Raw genomic sequence first — 26642 nt, forward strand, 5'->3', positions numbered from 1 at the left:
CCAAATAACATAGATTTGGTTATATGTAACAATTATTTTGGGACCATATAAAAAAAGCTTGTTTTAAATGGGCATCTGTTTTAGGAAGATTTATAATTTATTAATTAAATTAATAAAATTAGTTTAGTAAGACTTGTTGAAGATCTGTTTACTATATAAAAGTTTTACTGGAAATGAAGGTTAATAAAAATTATTTAAAAAATTATTATTATATACTATTTATATTTATAATTGCTGAGATGGCAGGTTGTATGATGTATGATAATTGACCTCAAATGTTTTTCAAGTCAAAGAAGTCACTGCATGTATGCATGATATTATTGGCCAGTTTTATTAGGTGTTCATTTCTAAACTGATTTCATGATTATTGAAATTAATCTGTGATTTATAAATTTTTTTATCTGTTTTAGGAAAATTCCATTGCCAGATAATAGAAACATAGTTGAAAGTGTTGATATGGAGATGAGTGATGAAGAGGATCCTCAGTTACCAGGGTCTTTTACATCAGTAAAATTAAAACCACCACCTCCCACATTGTTGACATCATTGCAGAAAAATCAGCTGAACAGAAAAATTCATAAATCAGATTTACGTAGTCTACTGGAACCTCTTACTGGTGGGCAGAGCCAGTCCATATCGTTTAATATATCTGTAGCAAATAAAATATTAACAGAGTCTCCTTTGAAAGAAAAAGAAGAGCCTAAGAAGAAATTACCTTTACATAAGTTGAATCCTTCTCCTCCAAAAAATATTATTGAACTCAGTGAAATAATGCCACCTCCATTGCCTCCTAAATGTCAACTAAACCAGAAATTCATCCAGGGAACATCGGGGTTGAAATCACTAGTCAGAAATCTGTGAATCGTCTCCCCAATGAAGATGATAAAAGAGGAGTTCCTGAATTAAAAACGGAACAGCATCTTACAAAAAAGGATGAAAATGTTGTACCTCAAAATAATAGTTCAGGACCAAAGTTTCCAAACACAAACTCTAGGTTTTGTGGTCCTAATAATGCAGGACCAAGATTTCCGAACCCAGTGCCCGGGCCAGGTTTTTCTAATGTTGAACAAGGTTGCCAAATAACATTGCTTGCCAAATTTTGGACTTAAATAATCCAGTGAGTAACATAAAAAATGATGAACAGGATGATGGCGGTGTGATAGAGGATTTAACATGGATGCCACTTCTTAATACACCTCCTCCTCTTAATGCACCACCACCATTAATTTCACAACCCCCTGTGTTTAGGCCAAGAGGTTCTGGTCCTAAATCATGGAGAGGTCCTAGAAGAGGGATGCCACCTCGGTTCAGACCTTCTGGCGGCGGTCCTCCTTCAGAAAATTTTCAACAGACACATAATGTGGGACCTAGACCTTTTTTTAGAGGAAACAATAATTGGAGACCACACTTTAATAACTGGTAAGTCATTATTGTTAAAAAAAATTAAACAAAAATATATAATTGTGTAAAATATCTTAACATTTTATTTTTAAATATTGTCATTCAAGTAGTAATGAAAATAGTTTTTAAAAAATAAACTAATTACTCGTATTCTGGATCAGTGAGTCATTCTATGTCATTTTTCTTTTATTTGAGAATAACAGCTTTTCTTTAATACTGTTAATACATAAATATGTATTTGAGAAATTATATAATTTTGTCATAAGTATGTTTGTGTACATTTAGTCAAATGAAAATTTTGTCCAATGAAACAATTGTAAAAAGAGTGTATTATCTAATTTTTTTTTTGTATTTGATTCTATGTTTGTATGTTTATTTGTTTTTTTGACAGCAGTTATATATTTTATAAACTTATAAAAAAGGATTTTACAATTTTTTTAAATGCAGATCTTATAAGTTGAAGCACTAGGAAAGTGAATAAAATAAAAAAGCTTAAAATTAATTTGCAATCTTGCAAAATTTGCTATTTATTATGAGTGTTATAATGTAAATTTTATAAGAAAATAATTCTTAAATTAAATTATGAGTATTAGTATTTAATTTATTACCTGTTAAATTTATTTATGTTCTTTTAAAACCATTTGGTTTTTTTGTATTGATTTAGCCATTAGACAAATGGTGATTATTTTATTATTTACAACTTACTTTCATTCAGCATTTAAAAAAAATGTTAATTGTGGTTATTTGTTTTAAATATGATACAACATTACTTTAATACCAAAGTGTAATTTTTTTTTTGTACATCAAAGATCAGATGTATTTTTTAAATGGAGATATTTGATATCATTTTTATAACGAAAGAAAGTAGTTATACCTTTTTAAATAAACACATAGAATATATTATTTTTCCTTTACTAAATTAACAGACTCAATGATTAAAAAATAACTGAATTTGAATGGATTTTTCCTGTAGATTTACTATAATCAAGCAGCAAAAATGTTTTCAGTAAGGACATTTTGAATTAAAAATAAAATGAAAAAAAAGCTAAAAATTGATTTAAGTATATATCTCACTAGCCTCTTCACACGCCATATTCAGAAAATTGTCCTGTCAGTGATTTCAACTATCCATTTATTTTGTTTCAGTTCATAATTTCTAAAATTCTACAGCCATTTTTTTAAAATACAGAAAAATGTGATTTCTTGATTCAAGGGGCCATAGGAAAAGCAATTAAAGATTTGTGCAAAATTATCATGCAAAAACATAATACTTTTGAAGCTCTCTGTATCTTTAGTTGTGAATATTTTCTAGTAGTTTTTTTACCGCTTATGAATCAGTTGTGATCCCGTAATCAAGAAATTGGAAATGTAAAATTTGTTTTGAGTTTCAAGAAAATAATGAACGTAAAGTTTCCTTATTGAACAAATTAACTCCTCCTCATAACAGACAGTGCTGTAGTCTTGACATTATTTTCATTTATAATATTTGGCTCATAGCTGTATTAAATTTACCCGTGAATTAATGCAGCATAATAATTTTTTCCAAAAAAAACAAATTACAGCTTTTGATTTGCTGTATTTTTAATTTTGCATGCAATGCAAATAGATCATGAGAGGATACAACTGCATTGCTACATTCCAAAGGTTCACTATTGTTATAGTCAAATGTTATGTGTGTTTCTGATCCAAAAATTATTTAGAATGGTACTTTAAAATGGAAATTGTTTAAAAGAAAAAAATGCTTCATGCATGATTGATGATTTTGTTTATAGTTTCAGTAAATTAATTAATGCAGTGAGTGTGTACATGCTAAAGAATGTTAATATTGTGAAATTTTACTTCACTCGTATCTTTTTAAGTTTGTAGTAAATTAAAAATCCATCATGAAAATAATTGCTTCTGACTAATGAAAATAATTTTTATTATAGAATTGTTTTGCTATTTTATTTAACCATATTGTTAATTTATTTTAAGTAGCATTGACTGCTGTGGTCATTAACTTTTAAATACTAACAGTTGCTCTCCTACCTAATGAGAATATTGACCTATTTTTTTTTTAATTTTGCCAATCTTTAGGAACAATTTTATAAAATTTTGTTTTACATTTTTAATTAATATCTTGTTAGTATAATTATGCGATGTTATTTCATTATGTATTCCATATGCAATGGAATCATTACATAGTAGGACATAAGTTGTTATTGCTTAATACATTCAACGCTAAAGGATGTTATGCAGAATCCGTTTATGGTGTATTGAATGACTGCAGGATATCATGGAATATAATAAATAACCTGAACAATATTTTTTTTTGTTTTTAACTCGACATCATCTTGGAACAAATTAAATAAAGCTATTCAGAAGTGTTTCTGGCTGAACAAGTGTAAGTTTTATAGCATACTTTTAATTTTTTTTTGGTGTGGAAATCTTGTAGCTTTTTACTTTAAATGTTTCTGGCATTTTAAAGACAAAAATATCTTAAGCCTGAATTATCTATAACCTTTTTTTTTTTTCATTCAGTTAAATATTTATAAAGTTTGGTGTTAAGCTAGTACATCTGGTAATGTTTGTTGCCTGTACCTTAAATATCAGTATAACAAATTAGAGGATTCAGTCGCCTGTTTTATTCTAATCAGTATCAGGGATGAAAGGATTTTATCTTGTGTAATAGTTACTTAGACATTAGTTGAAATTGTAGAAAATTTAAAAGAAAAATACTGCAAATTTAACTGAATAAAAATTGTAACTTTATAGTTTTTTTTTTTAAATAGAACTACTTTTATCATTAGATTAAAATACTCTTTTTTTAGATTTCAGCTAGTAATATTGTTTGATTGGGAGAAACAGAATGATTAAGAAAAGTGAAAAATTTAACAAATATAGTAAAGTTGTGTAATTGTTGCTATTAATAACATTAGTTATAATGGTATGAAATGTTAAACTCTGTGTTTAGATAAGTTGGATTTTGCAGTAGCTATTAATAATATTGTTCCATATTTTTAATATCTGAAAAACTGTGAAAGGTACGCTAGACATTACATCTAATCAAATTGTGCCCAATGTTTTAATTGCTTGTTTGGAATTGCATTAACATTTATAATTGCTACATCTTATTGATTCATGAATAAGATCATAAAAACGTCTGGATTTATCAGTTCTTTGTTAGTATTTTGGTAACTATGATGTGGGAATTATACTAACGTTTTAAGTGTAGTTTACTTTATCCCCATATACTATTTTCACTTTAATGTAAGTTTAATGTAACGTCATGTAAAAGTAAGAGATTGTCTCAGAATGTTTCCTTGAGTTTACTCTCCAAAGTTTATAAAATCACAATTCTGCCTTCCTCTTAACTATTTTACAGAGTTAAGTGAAGGTAGAACAATAGACAATCTTTTGTCTCTTGGAGTTGAAGGAGGAAATCGATTTGAGCAGAACAACATTCGGTAGTTATAGATTAAAACCTCTGTAGAACACATTAATTTGTATATAATGTTAGTTTTGTTGTGCAGCTTATGGCACTCATTCCTACAAGATCTTAATTAAATTGGAAGATTGGTATCAGATAATTATCAAATTTTATTAATGAAGAGTGACATAATCTTTTTTAATGTGCTAATCTTTGTTGTTTTTTTTTAAAGTTTTTATAATTGCATGTTTTGGTATAATATTTTTTAGTTATTTGAATTACAACTTTATTCTAATAGAAACTCTGAAGAAGGAAATCTGAACAGTTTTTTATTTATTTTTTAATCTGCTGCTGTCAAAAGATTTATGTACACACTCATTTTTAAATATTATGTATGTTCTAAGTATTACTGTATCATGCATCTAAGACTTTTGAAACAATGTTGTTTATTTAAATGTTGAATTATTTTATGTTAAATTTTTTAAACGATATAAAATTTTAGGTTTATTTTCAGCATTTTTTATATGAAAAAATCCATTTTCATTAGATGTTTTTGTATTGAAAAGAACAATTTTGGTGTACCCTGTTACTTTGATACCTATTATTTCAAAAATCTTTTTAATTAGCCAAAGAATTATTTTCGATTTAAAAAGTAATAATTTTTAAAATATACTATCATGGCAAAACTTTTTTTGATCCAAGGTGACAGGAATTTAAGGTGCATCTAAATTTTTCATCTACAAAACAAATGCAGTCTCTCGTGCATCGGTCACCATAAACTTTCTAAAGAGTAGTTCATCAACTAGTTAATCTTCTTAAATATTTTTTTAAGTTCAAGCAAAATTTAATATTTCTCGCTCCTCGTGAATAATTTGCTTTCTTGAGTATCACAAACCATATTCTATTTATACATGAAAAATTTGCTATTTCTCAATGAAAAACAGTAGTGGGAGAATGTAACTAATGACATTTATCATGAAGGAAACCACTGTACGGTACCACTTAGCAATCATTTCTACATCTTCATGTTGGAGCACTATTTAAATAAAGTTCAGAGTTTTTTGAACAGACCTCCTATTGTACATCTTGGTGAATAGATTTGGAATTCAGAATTTAAAATTAAAAGGTTAAAACAATAACAGTGGATAACTTATGTATCTCAGCTGTAATTAAAATTTTATGACCTTTTACTTTATTATATTAGAAAAAACTATTTAAAAATAAATATTCTGTAAAAAAAAAGTTAAAGAACATAACTAATTTTAGCAATTGTTTTTTGATATTTGCTTGGACCTTACTTAACAGTTCAACCAATCTCTGATTAAAGTTAATATTACTTATGCCAGATTTATAGAAGTCTGTCTATTTCCTGCTGCCACAACCCTTTAAATAAGAAATTGCATTTAACTAGCATAGTATAATGTAATCTTAGTCTGTATATTGGATTTCTCTTTAACCCTTCTGAACATCCTTCCTAATTATGAGAAAAATTCTCATTAATTTTAGAAAAAAATTAAAGTAACATATGTAACTTTATTTCAAAAATATGGCATTGCCATCAAAACAAACATATGAAAATCATTTTGATGGTATTTGTTGTAAAGGAGTAATAATAGTATAAACTTATATATTCTGCTTAATCAATTTCTTTATTGGTGCTTTTTACTTTGGACAGAACATAGCTTGGTTTACACTTGGCAGAATGTGTATTTAGTTCCCTTATATTATGTGATGCAATACATCTATATTATGTAATATGTCACAGCAATATATTATATTATGTGACATTATCGAGTTTTATGTGAATTAAGTATGAGATTTTTTGTATTTTATGTGTTTATTATTAAATTATTTATTTATTGTAAATTTACTCAAAGTAATGTATGTCAAGAATAGTTTTCTTTTTTTATTAAGTTATGTTATAAATAAATGTAAAAGTACTGGCATATGGGTAATTTTAATAAACATTGAGCTAAGTTATTGTTATTAATTATTTAAAAGATTTTTTTTTGTTGTCATTGTCTCAAAATTTGTCATTTATTAACTGCAAACTCATAATTTTACAAGCCTAAGATTATTTTGAATATTAGTTTATAGATTCCGCAAATTTCAACACTATTAACTAAGTTTTTTAGGAATGTCTCTATTTTATTTTATTTTTCAATGTAATTCACTTATTTTTAATAAAGTTTCTCTTTTAAGTGAACTGTTCTTTATTAGTTTTTAATTGTTTCATTAAAGAATTCGCTTAAGTGATTTATTTTGTTTAATTTCTACATATGTTGTAACACTTAAATGTTGAAATGATTAACTGGAGTAATGCTGTGTTCTGTACATATGATTTACTTGTGAGTTTAAATTTTGTTTGAATTAAAGTAGCTGTTTAGTTGATCTCATATTTAGTAACTCTCAGAAATCTTGTGTGTTATCTTTGGTCAAAATAGAAAGCATTTCAGTGATTGTAATTTCTATTTACTCTTGTGCATTGTAGACTGAGAAAGGTAAGGGGTTTTTTCAGAATGTGAATTCACCTTAAAGAATTGAACTATGGATAAACATATTTATCAATTATAACAACAATCCTTAATAACAAAATTAAACATTAGTTACAATTTTATGAATTAAATAAAACAACACAAAAGTTTGGCATTACTGTGCCATGGAAAAATTCATGGATTTTTTTTCCACATCATAACAGTATAGATAAACAATGTTGATGTAAATAGCTAGTCATTACTCTGATATACTTTAATTACAGTATCATCTAATGAGCATGAAGTTGTGTTATTGAGGGTCGTATATTAGAAAGCACTATTACCATTTCTATAATAAAGTAACCGATTAAAGATTTCTTAATGAAAGTTTTCACTTTATCTCAGTACATCTTATGCCATTTTTTCATCTAGTCATCTTGAAAATTTTGGAACCTTCTATAATGGTAACAAATTTTTTTATACTCACCGAATTTCTTCAACACTGTCCATTCTGAAGCTAGTGAGTGGTTCCTGCAGCTATTAATTTATTTTGAAGCACTCCTAATCAATTGTTCAGTTTGATGAAAATGTGAAAATCACTTATGAAGGGTCATGTCCAAGTCTTAGATGAGCAATCAAAAATATCCCATTTTAAATAATCAAGTTGTCTTTTTGTTTCTGAGGGGTGGTGGTTCATCTTAGAGGATCTTGCTAATGTATGACAAGTAGTCCTTTTTTGCATTTCTTAATATCTCTCTGCTATTGCTTTAGTACCTCACATACACATCTAAGCATCCTAAAAAAATGTAGACTCTGAGTCAAGAGCTTCTGCTGAAACTTCTTAAGTTAGAATGGTAAATAAGGTGATACCATTTCTTTGACTAACGTGTACTGCTTTCTTTCTAACGTAAGAAAAGTGATGTTGTTCACCTGTCATGATGTCCTTAAAATATTCATCTCCTTCCTTTCTGAATTAGTCAAAAAATAACAGTGCAGCGTCTGTATTTTTTACTACATTGATCAATAGCATTGCATTTTAGTACCTCGCATAGATTTTAATTTATTTGAAATAAACAGGACAGTTTCATGGGTTACGGTGGGAAAACATGTGGAAATTTTTTATGTCATCAAGAGTTTGATGTAAGTCCTTTATTACATATATTGATTACATAAGCTTCTAAAATAATGAAACTTGTACAGAATATGAGAAATACAGTGTTGAGATTGGTTGTCCTTGAATTAACCAGGATCACGATTACAGTTCACGAACGGGTATTACTTTCCACATATTCTTTGTGCACATTGACTGTTCACCATGTATATTAACACGTGTAATATCTTGAATGTCAATATCTTGAAGCTTAACTCCTTAACTAAGCTAGTCAATGTTTTTTTCTCACCGGTTTGATAAATCTTTAGTAGATAAATTGTGTTTTAACAAAACTTAATAAGTTTAAACTTTATAGGAAAAAGTATCGGCATTACAGATTGATCTTTCCACGTTCATAATTAATCTTTTAACTAGTTGTTTTTTCAAGTTACAAAAATAATTTGAGTTTTTTATAGAAGAAAGAAAGTAGCAATATTTGTTTTACATTTTTAAAAAAGATCTCTGGTTTTTTTTAATCATATATTTTTAAAAAAATTTGTACATTCTATGTAAAAAAATTGTTCATTTTCAACCAAAATGTTCAACCTTAAAATGCCAAATTAAAGAAAAAACTTATATTTATTTCATATAGAGTAAGAGAATAATAAAATCTATATTTTCAAGTACAAATGATAGTTATAAAATAATTTTCAAATAAAATAATATGAACATTTTTATCATTATTAATTTTACTTATAATTAATATTTAGTTCCCATTTTTATCGGTTATTATTTGAAATAATGTTTGGAGACTACTTACAATATCTAAAATTAAGGTTCTCTTTTTATACTTTAAATATTTTTTTAGGAATTTACTAAAAGATATATTTTGATTGCTACTTAAAAACAAACAAAATTGACCTTGAAAAATTTAACAATAAAATATTTATTTTCTTTATTTTGTTTTACTTTTTCTCCTCAAAACAACTTAAATCAGCATATAATCATTATAAAGTCCATAAAGTAATATTTAACTATTTATTTAAGCAATAAAGCGAATTCTTAGTTATAGAATTTAAAAACTATAAAAAGAATGTCAGATTTTATTGAGGGAAAACATTAAAAATTAGTATAAAATTAAATCTTTTTAATTATGATGGAATGGCGTTTTTCAACAGTTATTTATAGATAAGGCATATTAGATCTGGAGGGTCGAAATAGGAGAAAACTTTTGCCACGCATGAGACCATGTGGAAAAGGCTTGTAAAAGTAAGTATTTGGATTAACGTATGAAACTTTATAAAAATAACTTGGTGCTATTTTTTTTTTATTAACAAATTTTAAAAAAATTATTTTTTTCAGTTTTCTTTTGTTTTTTTTAATATGTAAATTATTTATTAGAACAACAAAATGCCACTAACACCATAAAAAAGCTGAGGAAATTCTACACAGTTTTAATAGTGAGCACTTTTTTCTATGATCACTAGATTTGGCAGTATTTAATAAACAGATGGCCACTCACTAAGTAGATGCACGACTGCTGCAGCAGTATATACTTACGAGTTGCATGTGCCATAAACAGATGCCCATAACTTGTGATTTATTAAAGATATTTGAGAAATTTAAAATGGTATATAAGTACCAAGACAATTTGGTATACAAGTACTAAAGAATCATATACTTGAAGAATCATATTGAATGTTTGAATTCTCGGTTTTATTGTTTAAGCGTTAAATTTTGCAATTTGTTAATATTAATATAAGCCGTGTAATCATAAACAGATTTCAAAAACTAAGAATTCATGTTTGTAATGTCTTTTCAAGGCCATTATCTATGAATTCTGTAAGGAATATATCTAAAGGTTATTTATTATTTTTTTCAAATTATTTTAGTTGTATCTTATACAAAAAATGCTTTTTCGCATCCTCTCCAATTAGAAAAAGCAATCCCTATTTATTGTAATCTTTTAGATTTAAAATTGATTTAGGAGTTATGAGTTAGGTAAAACACATACTTTCAGATGGTGGAATCGGTTTTAATAAAACTTTAATTTTTCTGTGAGTTTTATTAGCAAAAAGTTAAAATAATCTCCAAAAAGATGAAAATATTGCTGTAAAGAAATTGTAAAAAGATAATGAAAATAGATTTTTATTTTAATCTTTGTAAAGTTGTAGGTAAACATATGTTCTATTAATGTGTAACTTACAATAGTGACTTATTAGTTTTTTTAAAATTTGTTTTGAAGTACAGGGCTTTAATCAATAAATTGAAAAATTTAACTCTTAAAGAAGAAAATCAGGAATTCAAATGTTTTAAATACTTTCAAAATATGATTAATTAATTTTGTTTAGTCTTAGAGAGTTATACATGCCATTTTGAATTTCTCAAATAAATCACAAGTTACAGGCACTTGTTTATAGCATGTGCGACTTATGGCATGTATACTGCTGCAGCAGTTGCACCTACTTAGTAAGCGGCTTTTTGAGTGATAAATACTGCTTAAAAAAGGGCTCACTAGTAATATTGTGTAGAAATTTCTCAGCTTTCCAATGGTGCCAGCGGCGTTTCGCTATTTTAATAAATACCATATATTAAAGAAAAACTGAAAAACACTATTTTTTTACAATAATTTGTTAATAAAAAAAAAATAGCAACAAGATATTTTTATAAAAGAGTCTTATGTATCCACACATGAGACCCTTTAGGGACTCTTTCCACTTGGTCTAATACATGGGAAAATATTTTCTCTAATTTTGTCCCTCCAGATCTAATGTGCCTCACCTTGTCTATTAGTAAAATTAATTTCAAAATTATTTTTTTTTGTTAATGTTTATTTAATATAATATATATTGCTGAAATTTATTGGTTTATATTTAATATTGATTTATTTATAGTCATAATTTTTTTTTTCTGTATAGATTATTGATATAGTATTATTCTTAAAAATAATATTGTACAATTAAAGTTTATTTGTTTTCTTAATATTTGGAGCACAACCACATTACTATACAAAATTAGATTGTATATATATATATATATATTAATTTTTTAAAACTACTGCTTGTTAACTTAATTTGTTAATTAAATATGTTAATACTCTCTTTAGCATAACGGGAAGAACATGTTTTCAGAGTATTAATCCAGCCTTGTCCCCTTTATCTAGTTTTTTTTTTTAATAATAGAACCATCAAATAATTAAAAGTCTTTATCAATGTACATTTTGTATTATTAATCAACAAGATATAATACTACTAAACAGAGTTTTTAAAATCTGGATGCAGGAAAAGTTATCGAAGATGGAGTACTTATGCAAAACACATTCTTCCTGGAAAAAAAAAGGTAAAACTACATTTACTGTTTCCTACTTTAGGTGACATTCATTATATATTAACAAATAAAATAAATATTTGTATATCAAAAAAATACAATAATTACTTGATAAAAAGTCAAAATCTTGTAGAAGTTTTTTTAATAATGAGATAATGAGAATTGTTAAGACTATGTAGATCCTTACTTTCTAAAATATTATTAGAAAAGCTTCAGTTCAAGTTAATTGGGATTGTGCTGTACAATTTTCGTGCAAGTTTTATTTCTTTTTTTTATAGTTTAGTTATCTATATTTTTTAATCTGTTACATTATCACTCTAAAAAGGTTTTTGTAAATACACTTTATTTTGTTATGGTGAAAATTTAATATATTTTAGATTTATCATTCTATAGAAAGGATTTTTGTGTTTAAATATAGTCTCATTAGATATTTGTTAATTTTCCAAATGCATTCATTAACTTTATCATCTAAATGTGTTATTATTGTATTTAAAAATAAAAAAAAGACAATGTCAAATTTATTGTTATAACTGCTTATTTCTTTTTAAAAAAATATATATATATTTATATGCATGAATATATTTATTACTTGAAAATGATGCTGGCTTTGAAACTATAAGGTTAATTTTTATTTCATGTGAAGTTAATATAAATAATTTATTAATTAGCTTCTAATATAAACTGTGAGTAGATTAGAAATTAATAAAATAAAAATATTCGGTTGTGTAGATAGAAAACCAGTATTTTGTTAAAAAAGTATTCCTGAATTGTAAAATGGTAGTATATGAAAATAAACAACTTTTTTTGTTTTGAATTCCTAAAATTCCAGATCATCCAGAATCATTTTTGTTCTTATTAGAGTAAAAAAAAAATTAATAATCAATTTTTTGGTGACAGATGGAAGGTCTCAGATATTTAGGACATTCATTCACTTAAAAATATCCATTATTTAAATTTTATTTTATTATTTAAACTTTATTTTATAATTAATTGTATTTCAGTTAAAAATAATAAGTAATTTATAAACATTTATACTTAATTTGGTTGCTTTTTAGGTTAGATTTAATTGTTTATGTTGCAATTACTTACTGCATAACATAACTTTAAAATTTTTACATGGACATGACACTTGTACAACATTGCTTATTCTGCTATTAAACTCATCCCCCCCCCCCCCCCCCCCGTGTAATCTGCATTGTGACAAATATAAGCTTGTCACAATGTAGATTATTTTTAGTATTAAAAATAGAGGTAGACCAAAAATTGCATCCCAGTATTACAACTTACAACCCTTTGAAAAATATAGACCCATAATTTCTTACTAAATCTTTGGTATTGCGTTATGCATTGTTTTTGAGTTACAAGATGATATGATGTTTATAGTATATGCATTTTCTTACTCATCCGCAGCTGGTAATATATGAATTTATTTTTTTAATAGAAGTTGTAAAGATTATTTTTGTTTTTTCTTCAAATTTTTTTGATAATTATTAAAATTTATTCATATTTCATTACAATAATAGTAATATCAGTAATGTTTAATTACTATTAATAAATTATGTATAAAAATCTTTATTCTTAGGTTTAATACCTTTTTCCCCAAATTCCTAAACTTTTTTCATAATTATTTATATAATTAAATAATCATTTAATCTAATATTATTTTGCTAGCACAAACATTTCAAAGAAATTAATTTCACTCAAGTTACATCATTAAATTAAAATAATGAAGTAATTAAAATATATATATATATTTAATTAATTACTTATTTTCCTAATGTGTATGTTGAAATCTGTTAAGCTAGTGAACAATAAGCAATCCTCCCCCTGGCCCAATGAGATAAAGACATGTAAGTGAGGTGTAGTCTTATACAGACTCAGGTCATCCATTCTTGAAACGTGTGGTTAATTCAACCACGACTCCAAAGTACACTGGTTTCTGCTATCTGATATTCTAATCTGTATAAAGCAACTAACTTTTACTGGAATTTGAACCTCAGAACTTTCACCTAAGAAAATCAGCTGTTAAACAACTAATTTGTTATAAGTTTGATTTACTTTATATATATATTTGCACTTGAAACAATTAATTAGAATTAGCATTTACAAAAACATTTAAATCAGCTGATTTTGAAAACTGAAATTTCATTGCCATTTATACGAGACATTAATGAAAACATCTGATACAGCTATTTCAGGAACAGTGAAACCTGATTAATGCTAGAATAAGAGTGGATTAGAATGACTAGGGATGCCTTTGACTGTATAAGGTAATTTTGATAATAGAGGTTAAAGATATTGTATTGAATAATTACTTGCTCAGTTCAGAACAAAAGATTAGTTGCTTTCTTTGCTGTTCATTACATTATTTTTTTATCTGTATAGAACTACATTAATTAATATGACTAATTATTTTACTGGAGGGTAAGAAACAAACCATGTACTGAAGGAGTTTAGAAATTTTATCTACTGTTTTTATTTTTACTCGTTCCACATTCAAGGTGTCATATTTTCACGGCCTTCTTGGTTTTTATAAACAAAAATTTATCAATATTGCCAGTTTCCGCAGAATAACTTAAATCTAAAAAAGTTCACTTTGCATTATATGTGTTTCAGTATCACTTAATCTATTATCTTTTATGTACACTTTATACATTGTTAATTAGAATATTTCTAGCATTACAAATATTAAAGAAAAGTATTATGAATTTGCATTACTTAATTGGCTTCCAATCTTTTTTCTTCTATAACCATGTTTTTGACAATTATTTCTTACATTATAATCATTCTATTCTTTTCAAAAGTATAACTTGTATTCGTATGAAATTATTTATAAAAAAAAATCCTTTTTTTTCATTGGTAAAAAATCTTTTTTAATTAACTGAATTTATGTGATTCAGTGTAGTCTCTAGTACAATTTATTTTTCACCATTCATGTTGCTTCCCTTTTCCTTTAATAAAAATGTTATTGTGTTCATAAATTTATTGAAATGAGCTTAAATAATGTCTTTATAAAATAGATATTGAAGGACTGCATGATTACAGTTTTCTAACTGCTTGCAAAAGTCATCCTTGTTTTTATAGTTAACTATTTTTTTATTAGTAATATCCACATTTAAAATATTTATCTTTAGTATTACTTTTTTATATTACGCTTTCACATGTTATTTACTTTATTTTCTTCTTATGCATCTTCCTTGGTCATTAGCGATTCTAATTTCTCCCATAATATTTTTGTCACTGGTAAAAAAAAGAAAATTTCTTCTAGCATAATTTAACTTTATTTAAGAATGATTTTGTTAAATATTGCGCATCAAATCAGTACATACAGTATTAATTGGTATATCCTTGCTAAAGAGTGAATTTTTCAAGATGCTACTCTTGTAGATTCTACTTGTTTAATGAAAGAGAAAAATTAACTGACAGAAGTATGATAATATAAATTTCACCAGGCTGCAGGTGACCATTTTGCACAAATCAACTCCTCAGAGCATTCAATTTAAGAATTTAAAAGTATAGATGCACTATACTATTAGAAAATTATTTTATTTTTGTTACAGATTATTCAACTATAATTTACGTTATATATAATATAAACTGCTTACTAATATATTATTTATTTTCCTCAAACGCTGTCAGCTATTCTGCAATCTTCAGGAGGGATAATTTATATTTAAGATATATAAAAGTTTAAAACTCACATATTTAAGTATACATAACAGTTGATCATCATTTTGTAAAAGTTGAAGTCTTAAGTTGAAATAACTACATCCGTATTGTAATAGTATCACAATTGTTATACTACAAGATAACAATTGTGATACTATTACAATACAGACGTACTTACTTCAACTTAAGACTTTTAGAAAATGACAATCAATTATTATGTACATTTAAAATGTGAGTTTTAAAATTTTATGTATTTCAATTATAAATTATAATCCCTTCTGAAGATACCAGGGTAGCCGAAAGAGCTTGAGGGAAACAAGTAATATATTGGTAAGCAGTTTATATTATATATAATTGTACTTTACCAACGTTGCCATGTTAGAAAAACTTAATTTATGTTTCATATAATGTGAATAATTCTTTTAAATGATTGTGAAACATTTGGTAAATAATATACATCACCAATAGTTATACGCCTTTAGCAGAATGAAAAAAAAAAAACTTCCCGAGGAATACCTTCCTCTAATCGTGGTGTTATGGCATGCTTTTATTTTGTTGGGATCTTTTCTATAAACTTGATGTTTATACACTGGTTCTAGTGGCATAGATTTTAATTCTGTTTCATCTAAATGTAAAATTATATTACTGGATGGAACTAACCTGATTTATCTATATCAAATAGCAGTGAATCAATCCTTCTCATGTGGTAAACTTCTTGTCTATAAATTGAAATTATCTGAACCAGTCATAAGTAAAAAAAATGTCAAGGTTGGATGTACTTTTATTAAGGTAGTTAGAATAGTCTAAAGCTAATCTGACTAAATTTATAGCCACTGATTTTGTTGGTGTGTTTAACAATGATCTAAATCAGTGGTTCCCAAACCTTTCCGAGTTGCAGCGCCCTTTTTCAATTAAAATTTTTCCATGGTGCCCTACCGTAAGTAAAATCATGACTACTTGTAAGTAAGAGATAAAAATAAATAAAACTTTTATATCTTCATTATTTTTTTTACTTTATTAACATTAAATTAATGATTATAAATGTCTTGGTTCAATTAGTTATGAATATACAATATTTCATGGCGCCCCTATGAAGAGCCATGTCTCTCCTAGGCACCAGGTCCACAGTTTGGAAATCACTGATCTAAATTATTAATATCAACAATATTGATTAATTTGGATCATGATTGTATCTGCTTTTGCGGTGGTAGTGAGGTTACTCTTACATATTTATTGTTGGATATTCTGAAGTAAACACGCTTGTATCCTCTTCTTCAAAGCAGGTTAGGGGACAGTGTAATAAAACCTAAATTAGTTTGGCTCATCATGCTTTGCTTCCAGCTCTTGATGAAAAAAGGTTATGTAAATATTTCTACCTTCCTCCATCAAAATCCCCTTCACAAGAAATCTGCAGACAACCTTTTCCAATATGGTGGTTGTCATATTTTTGGTGAAATTTAGCATATTAATACGCATGACTTTATTTCCTTGGTACCACTATTTTATGTATCTGTAGTATTTGTGTAAACTGTACCTGTATTTACTTGTATATACCAAACCCCTACAGAAACAGTAGTATCATATTGGGTCAGTCTAACTCTGAAGTGTTACTGTAAGAAAATGTGTTACAATTTTAAAAATGTATTTATAGGAGACCATTCTTTCAGTATTGTAATTTGAATCGATCCTAATCCTTTTTTAAATTGATAAAAAGTTTATTTTTTATTCTCATTTCGTAATTGTTTATTTAGTAGTAAAAGAATCTGTAGACAAATAATGTGGCCACCACATATGATGCAAATTTTATTTGTTGATGAAGCTAAACGTCATGTTTTTTTTAATTTAATAACATTACCTTTGTATAATCTTTGTTATGAATGGATCATAATATAATCCTGTGGAACAGCCATATAATCTTTTCCAATTTTATCAACAAGAATTAATTTAGCGTGCAACAGCAAAAGAGCTAATTCTTAGCGGTTGTTAATAAGAATTTTCCTGCCGTTTCCTTTTATTATATCAATGAGCCAATAAACTATTAGGTAACATATATCTAATTGAAGCTCCACTTATATTTAATTTTTTTTTAACAGCATTTGTAATGGGTCAGCTATAAAATTCTGTATGTGTAAATTTTGCATTGGGTCAATATTTTTGAGCAGACAACTACAATCCATGCAGACAAGCAACAATGATCAAAAGAATATTTTACAATAGGGGATTAATTTGAAGGTTGTCTCCACTTGAACAAAACTGAATAATATAAGGTGATTATAAAGAATATTTAATCGGGTCGCATTGACCTGACGTAAGTTATTAAGTGTTGGTTTACAATCCTTCTAAGTAAAAAATTTAAGTTTTTATAGTTATCAACCTGATTTACTTTTGTTTTAATATAGATAACATTATTTTAACTGTTTGTTTTCTCCAATCAGTTTTCCAGCGACTGCCGGATGTGAGTGTATAGGCAAATTCAATTGCTGCTACTGGCTTGCCAGGCCTGACATAGCTGCAGATGTAAATGTATTAGATGCAGATGGTAAATGTTTAGAACCGACTCAGGTCAACCGGTCCTGAGATGTGTGGTTAATTGAAATCCGACCACCAAAGAATCCACAGTTTAGAATTCAAATCCATATAAAAACAACTGCCTTTACAAGGACTTGAACCTCAAACTCTCGACTTCAAAAATCAGTGGATTTTGTGATGACGAATTTAACCACTAGACTAACCCGACATTATTATTTTAAATATATAGATTAATTTTAAAAACTTTTAATTTAATTGATATTATGTATAAGCTTCCTTTGCTTGAAATAATTTATAAAATAAATAATTATCTTGTTACTTGTATTTAGATTAACAAACATTACTTGCGTTTGTAGTTTGGAATCCTTAAATATAAACAAACAAAAACTTGAGACTACATGGAAGAAGGGGGTGTTTTTGTATAATTACTTTTTTTTATGTAAATGGAACCCTTTGCAAACGTATAATGAAATACATTAATATATATTTAATGTATTTTTAAACATTTTTTTATAGAAGACACCCTAATGATGATGGCTGTTTGTTTATTCCACTCGTCTCTTAATTCCCAATATTTCTTATAGCTCAAGAAGAGACAATAATGAAACTTATAGAGGTAAGCTACCCTAATTTCAAAGCAGATGTTTTCTTTTTTTATCCATTTATGTCATCATTAAAACTGCAGTAATGTTTTATTAATAAAAAAAAAAACATTCCACAGTTTTGCAATTTTTATCGCTATTAGTTTTTTATATTTTTAAAATAAGTTTACAAACTTTGATGAATTTTATTTTCTCAATAAAGTTTATTGGTAAAGCGTGTTTTATTCATCAAGAATAAACTGTCGTTTGTTTTTAATTAGTCACTTCATCGTCATTTGATCCATTTCTGTCTACTCTGTACTAATCTTTTAATTTCAACATTATTCATCTGTAATTATATACTTTTATTTATTCTGACAGTTGCCTTTATCAATATTTCCATCCATTGCTAAACTAAACCTTAATGAAGTATTTTATAACTTGCCAACCTAGCATTAATAAGAATTCAACATAGACTTATTTTTTCTCTTATTCATCTAAAACCACTTTATTAATTTTATTAGATCTGAATTCTATAAAACCACATTACAAAACCTTTAGTCTTTACATTTATGGATTTAGTATTATCCCAAGTTTCATTGCATTAATATTGCTACACTCCATATACATATTTCAAAGAATTTTTTTCGTATTCCTAGATGCTTTTATACTATTTTTTTTTTTCATGAAGTCTGTATCTGTCCTTTCTTTATGCCAACTTCTTCCTGTTATTTGATTCATGCTTTTTAATAAATTTACAGTGTATTGGAAATGAATTCTAATTTCAGTGATTACCTCCTCTGAAGTTGCTCCTTACACCAGTTTTATTTCCATTCTCTTTTTCAAGTTAAATTTTTGATTTAATAGATCTCATTTCCTTTTAGTTTTTCTATTATTTTTGATCATATAACAGTATGTCTTAAGAGTTTATTTACCTTACCATTATATGCAATTTTGTAAGCATTGTTTTTCTCTTATTTTAAATTCCTTTTGTATCAGTGAAACCTTACTTCTGTGAGCAGAGTTAAACTGTTCAGTAAATTTATCGTTTATTGAAAAGGCTTTCAATATTCAGTTCAGTTTCCTAGTTGTTTATCTTTAATTCATAACTTCTCTATTAAATTAAATCAGAATATTTATTTCTTTAAAAAACACATTTGTCCTCCAACTTGTACAATTAAAGACAATAAGGTTGAAAGAAGCATTATAGATACGTTAAAACTTTTATTATATAAAACAAAAATTGTATAAATATAATATATAATTTTTGGTTAATTTGAATAAGTATTTAATTTGTAAAAAAAGGAACATTACAGTTTTTTACCTGATTATCGTCAGTATCATGTGGTTTTTTGGTGTGTTTGATAGTATTTCTTAATTCAGTTAATTAATTGATGTTAATAATCCATTTCCTCTAAGAATGTGCCCCATCGAGTTAATCTTTCATCTGTATACAACAAACAGAAGTGGTCTTTTGCCACAGTCCATTTTCAGCACTTTATTAGTTATTTGATCCATCCATTTATTTATTTCCTCCAATCATCATCCATACATCTAGTCCCTCAGTCTTATATCAATCTTTTTTCTTTCTGCAATCTTTTTTCTTAATCGGTGTCTGTTTGTGTAACTTCCAGTTCAGTATTCCTTGAATGTTCTATTTGATCTGTCTATTAGTGTATTCCATACTTAATATATTGTCTAAGAACCTTTACTGTTCAATTTACTTTTATATGTTCACTTTCAATCACTTATTCTTATACCTTAGATTTTTCATTTTGTAACCTATATTGCATTTAACAGTAAAACTTAAATAGATTGGGAAAAAATTTCATGCGTTTTGGAAAAAACACTTATTTAAAAAGTCATTTTCTAGAGGATATATTTATTCTAGATTCTACATCAGTAGAAAGTGAATTAACTAACCTAATCACAAATTCAAGTTTTTTTTTGTCTTCAGTCATTTGACTGGTTTGATGCAGCTCTCCAAGATTCCCTATCTAGTGCTAGTCGTTTCATTTCAGTATACCCTCTACATCCTACATCCCCAACAATTTGTTTTACATATTCCAAACGTGGCCTGCCTACACAATTTTTCCCTTCTACCTGCCCTTCCAATATTAAAGCGACTACTCCAGGATGCCTTAGTATGTGGCCTATAAGTCTGTCTCTTCTTTTAACTATATTTTTCCAAATGCTTCTTTCTTCATCTATTTGCCGCAATACCTCTTCATTTGTCACTTTATCCACCCATCTGATTTTTAACTTTCTCCTATAGCACCGCATTTCAAAAACTTCTAATCTTTTCTTCTCAGATACTCCGATCGTCCAAGTTTCACTTCCATATAAAGCAACACTCCAAACATACACTTTCAAAAATCTTTTCCTGACATTTAAATTAATTTTTGATGTAAACAAATTATATTTCTTACTGAAGGCTCGTTTAGCTTGTGCTATTCGGCATTTTATATCGCTCCTGCTTCGTCCATCTTTAGTAATTCTACTTCCCAAATAACAAAATTCTTCTACCTCCATAATCTTTTCTCCTCCTTTTCACATTCAGTGGTCCATCTTTGTTATTTCTATTACATTTCATTACTTTTGTTTTGTTCTTGTTTATTTTCACGCGATAGTTCTTGCGTAGGACTTCATCTATGCTGTTCATTGTTTCTTCTAAATCTTTTTTACTCTCGGCTAGAATTACTATATCATCAGTAAATCGTAGCATCTTTATCTTTTCACCTTGTACTGTTACTCCGAATCTAAATTGTTCTTTAACATCATTAACTGCTAGTTCCATGTAAAGATTAAAAAGTAACAGAGATAGGGAACATCCTTGTCGGACTCCCTTTCTTATTACGGCTTCTTTCTTATGTTCTTCAATTGTTACTGTTGCTGTTTGGTTCCTGTACATGTTAGCAATTGTTCTTCTATCTCTGTATTTGAACCCTAATTTTTTTAAAATGCTGAACATTTTATTCCAGTCTACATTGTCGAATGCGTTTTCTAGGTCTATAAACGCCAAGTATGTTTGTTTGTTTTTCTTTAATCTTCCTTCTACTATTAATCTGAGGCCTAAAATTGCTTCCCTTGTCCCTATAGTTTTCCTGAAACCAAACTGGTCTTCTCCTAACGCTTCCTCCACTCTCCTCTCAATTCTTCTGTATAGAATTCTAGTTAAGATTTTTGATGCATGACTAGTTAAACTAATTGTTCTGTATTCTTCACATTTATCTGCCCCTGCTTTCTTTGGTATCATTACTATAACACTTTTTTTGAAGTCTGACGGAAATTGCCCTTTTTCATAAATATTACACACCAGTTTGTATAATCTATCAATCGCTTCCTCACCTGCACTGCGCAGTAATTCTACAGGTATTCCGTCTATTCCAGGAGCCTTTCTGCCATTTAAATCTTTTAATGCTCTCTTAAATTCAGATCTCAGTATTGTTTCTCCCATTTCATCCTCCTCAACTTCCTCTTCTTCCTCTATAACACCATTTTCTAATTCATTTCCTCCATATAACTCTTCAATATATTCCACCCATCTATCGACTTTACCTTTCGTATTATATATTGGTGTACCATCTTTGTTTAGCACATTATTAGGTTTTAATTTATGTACCCCAAAATTTTCCTTAACTTTCCTGTATGCTCCGTCTATTTTACCAATGTTCATTTCTCTTTCCACTTCTGAACACTTTTCTTTAATCCACTCTTCTTTCGCCAGTTTGCACTTCCTGTTTATAGCATTTCTTAATTGCCGATAGTTCCTTTTACTTTCTTCATCACTATTATTCTTATATTTTCTACGTTCATCCATCAGCTGCAATATATCGTCTGAAATCCAAGGTTTTCTACCAGTTCTCTTTATTCCGCCTAAGTTTGCTTTTGCTGATTTAAGAATTTCCTTTTTAACATTCTCCCATTCTTCTTCTACATTTTCTACCTTATCTTTTTTAGTTAGACCTCTTGCGATGTCCTCCTCAAAAATCTATTAATTTAGTAAAATTTTTTTCTTAATACATATTTGTTATTTTTATAAAAATAATTCTAGTTTTCATCTTTGTAGTAAAAAGGATGCATTATTGTTTGTAGATTATAGCACGCATTTTTACTTTATTTGTTTAAATTATAACAATTTTTCATATTATTTTGTTGTAATATTTTGAAAAAGTTTTTTTTAACTTGCTGTTTTACTGACGATTGTGTTTACTAATACTTTTACGTAATAGTTTTACTTTTTAGAGTAATTACCATTTTTATTTTTATGTAATTTTTCATTATGATGTTTTGGAAATATATTGTTATGATTTTGGTCATATTTTTTTTGGAGATGTTGACGCAATCAACATTTTTTATAATATGAAGAATATAGTTATATTTTTGTATACTTGCTTGTTTAGTATTTAAATAAAATAGTATTACATCTTTTTAAAGGTTGTCTTATTGTACCTTAAGTGATTATATTTAAATTTGTGTGCAATTTTTTAATGAAGATACTTATTCATTATTTATATTATTTTGACATTTTTTAATATGAAACTTAGTTATTAATTCTATTATTTTTCCAATTTTTCATTTCCACTTCTTGTTGTTTTTTCTAAAACGTGCTGTTATTTACTAACTTGCTATTGTTCTAAATTAATGAAAATAATGTACAACCATTTTAAGACATTATTTTATTTTATATCAGATCTAAGTTTTTTTTTTATTTTGAGTATAGATAACAGAGATACTATTTTCTGTTATAATTATATTTTGCTCTATCTCTTTGTTAAACACTTGGCTATTTTACACATTGAAAATAAATTACAATGTTTGATAGTGTTGCAATGCTTTAAATATTACCAGTCCTTTACATTACATAGGACATAGTGCTTATTGTGAATAATGTAAGTTACATTACTTATGGATATCCTGTTGGAAGAAAAGGGCACTATGTCCAGTGTCATAAAAACAAAAAAAAATAAAAAACAAAATAAATGAGAAATGTAACCTATTTATACTAATAAATAAATTAAAATCGGTTACATTAGGATAAAGAAATAAAGGAAACAGGTGGATAGAAAAGAACATAAAACTAATTTTCTTTTTGCCATTCTGTAAAAGTTATATGACACAGTGCCCCTTTTCTTGCGGACTACAGAGTTGTTAACAGCCATGTGAACTTAGTAGACAATATTGTATAATGTCCTCTCAGCAAAATTAAAATCAGGTCCTAGCTCACTATTACCTTTTGTGCTGCTAATTGTTTTGCGAGTTTTGCGGATTTGGGATCTGTAGACAGTTGCGTAGCCCTTTTTTCAATAATGAGTGTAACTGTAACTTGTTACTGTCCTGGATTGTTGGGCTTGGATATGCTTTTAATTAGAACCTAGCATCAAAATAATTGCTGGAAGACAGATCAAGGATTAGTGGTAAAATATAACTGGTCTGGCCAGGCCTTAGTTGTCTGCTACTCCCATGGAGAAAAGAGCGATCTAAACCACTCCAATGCACAATATTGCAGTAATGTCAATTAAGGGAATTAAAATGTAATCTGTAGGAAGGTAATATTGTCTTTTTTTTTACCAGATAATGCTAGACACTTATCAGTCATACAATCATTAGCTTTATTTACTCTTATTATTAAATAATCTGGGATTGAATGGAATGTTTATTGAAAAAATATATTTTTTTAAGAGGGAGTAGGAGGCCTACCTTTAAAAAATAAAGGTATTATGTAGTAGAAAATTAGACATGAAAATGGTATATATGTTCTTACAACAAAGTAAATTTAATTAGTTAAAAGATACACACTTGAATAGTTAAGTAAAATGCGCAGAAGAGTTAAACTTACCCATTGGTGTAGCAATACCATAGCCTTTGGAATCTAAAAGACCACCAATTTGTGTCAAGTTGCAGTCCCGCTGCACAATATAATCAAGCATAGTTGATTCCATGAAAAAAGCATAGTTGCCTTCAAGTACTCTTCTAATTCCTTCTTCATATGTAGGCACAAAAACAGATGGTTTCTTGTTTTCCATAATCCTCCACATTTTTTTTATATGGAGTCCTTCTCTATCATGGAGTCCTTCAAATAAAAATGTTAAAACAAAAGTAAATTACGAGACTAATGTATAAAAAAATATAGCTTTTTGTTTACAAAAAATTAGTACTTTTGTTTTCATGCATGATACTTATGTATTAATATGGAGGGGAGAACTAGTTTTTTCTTTAAAGTATATTGTGTGACTGCTTCCATAAATTACATATGAAATGAAATTTTTTTCTGACATTTACTTTCGTTGTAGCTTGATTGATGACAGGCATAAATATTTCATAGCAAAGAGATTCTCTGAAAAGGTCATTCTTGATATGCTGTTGCCAATTAAATTTCACTAATTTTGTTTAACAAATAAAGTTGCTGTGATAAAAAAGGTATGGGGTTCATACTGTTAAAAAGTTACAATTCTCCTACTAGTTGGATTTCAATGACAGTATTCCAGTCCTTTTATTTTAAACTGTCTTGATATCAAGTTCGTGGACCTTAATCTACACAACATATTTAAATACAATAATTTTTTTTTAATTTAACATTAAATTTATGATTAATTATCCAAAAGTTTAATTTATGAATTTTAAGTGCTCCACCAATTTTATACGTATTAAATACAATAACAATAATAACTTAATTTAAAAATTATAATAGCAATTTCACGTTTAATTCTAGTGCAAAATGACAATGCTAGTGTCTCTAAAGATAACAAGAAAAATTACGAGAATTTATAAAAAACAGATTTTAATTCAGTTTAGTTTATTATTAAAAATGATTTTCTATAAGCATGTAAGAGGTTTTACTGTAATTAAAAATATTCTAAAAATAATTATTAAAAAGAAAATAATGATTAATACCCTGAAAAATGTCATTGTTGATCCACTATCAAGAGTCCCATATGAGATATCAGTCTGGCCAGCCAGGTCTTCAGGATTTTCAATGGGGGTAATCATTCTTTCAACTGTGAGAAATGCAGCTAAATTTGCTGTATATGAAGAGAATATTATCAGGGTGAAAAACCACCAGATACCACCACCAATTCGAGTTGATGTAGCCTGTTTAATCATAAGAATTTACTTTAATAAAAGAGTAAAAGTTATGTTTTCAGCAATACCTCAATGTAATCTATTATGTAATATATATATCTGTTATATATGTATATGTATATATATATCTGTAATATATAACATAATATATTAGAATTTTTACATATTATGTATACGTAGAAAAATTACATATTATTTAACAATACAATTTCCCAACTATTGAAACACCATAAAATAGATTTAAAATAATATCTTTGATATTATAATGAACAATTTTTTTTATGTACTTAGCAGAAGTACACTTTACTGAAAAATGCAGAGGTGACATTCTTTGCACATTTTCAACTGGGAAAATAAATGGCAACCTTTTTTTGAATTTGTAGGGAATTCTTTACCTGACTTCACCGAACTTTGTTATCCCTGCTCAGTTCTATCTTATATTTTTAAAAGTTATATTAAAAGTTCATTGCAAACTGAGAGTTGTTCAATCTTCTTTTTATTTTCTCCAGGAAAATATTTTTCATTACACTGCTTACTTACCCATGGAAATGCTATGAAAGTTCAAGCGGGACATGCTACTCTACTCTCCATATAATCTAAATTTAGCTCTGTCAGAGTATCAGTTGTTCAGTTCTGGCTTACTTAAAATATTTAGAAGGAAAATAAGTTTATGTCAAATGGATTACTGATAGTTTGCAAGAATGGATTGATATTTAATCAAAAACTTTCCTTTCCTGTGGAATCTAGAAGCTTCTTGAGTACTGGAAAAAGTGAATTGCAGTGGCATGAGTTAATACAATGAAATTGTGCAAGTTACCTTTTTGCACTCAGTAAATAAATTACAGTACAAAGTTTCTTTTCTTATTTGAACTCTCCTTGTACATAATAATCAAGTAAACAGGATATATGACATGTATCTACACTGTACTATATGAATAAAAGTACAAATATCTCCATATGGATAATTAAAATATGAGTATATTTCACAGTTAAAATTTTACCTATCAGTATCTGAAACCTACAAAGTTGAAAAAAAAAATACATCAACAATATTAAAAGTATACCACTTTTTGTAATAG

General features: G+C 27.3%; 2 protein-coding genes across 2 annotated transcripts; one reads left to right on the forward strand and one right to left on the reverse strand.

Annotated features, from left to right (window-relative positions):
• The first annotated feature begins 856 nt into the window (after positions 1-856).
• Positions 857-18463, forward strand: LOC142326664 (uncharacterized). The gene is made up of 2 exons (XM_075369277.1): positions 857-1419; positions 17464-18463. Exons 1-2 carry the CDS (start codon positions 1178-1180, stop codon positions 17585-17587), a joined length of 366 nt encoding a protein of 121 aa, XP_075225392.1. The 5' UTR covers positions 857-1177; the 3' UTR covers positions 17588-18463.
• Positions 18464-18969: 506 nt separating this feature from the next.
• Positions 18970-25584, reverse strand: LOC142326570 (glutamate receptor ionotropic, kainate 2-like). Its single transcript, XM_075369150.1, has 3 exons — positions 25354-25584; positions 24320-24524; positions 18970-19013 (listed from the first exon to the last, which is right to left on the reverse strand). Exons 1-3 carry the CDS (start codon positions 25582-25584, stop codon positions 18970-18972), a joined length of 480 nt encoding a protein of 159 aa, XP_075225265.1.
• Between the last annotated feature and the right edge of the window lie 1058 nt (positions 25585-26642).

This window comes from Lycorma delicatula, chromosome 6, assembly GCF_047948215.1.
Source record: "Lycorma delicatula isolate Av1 chromosome 6, ASM4794821v1, whole genome shotgun sequence".
In the NCBI taxonomy this organism is placed as follows: domain Eukaryota; kingdom Metazoa; phylum Arthropoda; class Insecta; order Hemiptera; family Fulgoridae; genus Lycorma; species Lycorma delicatula.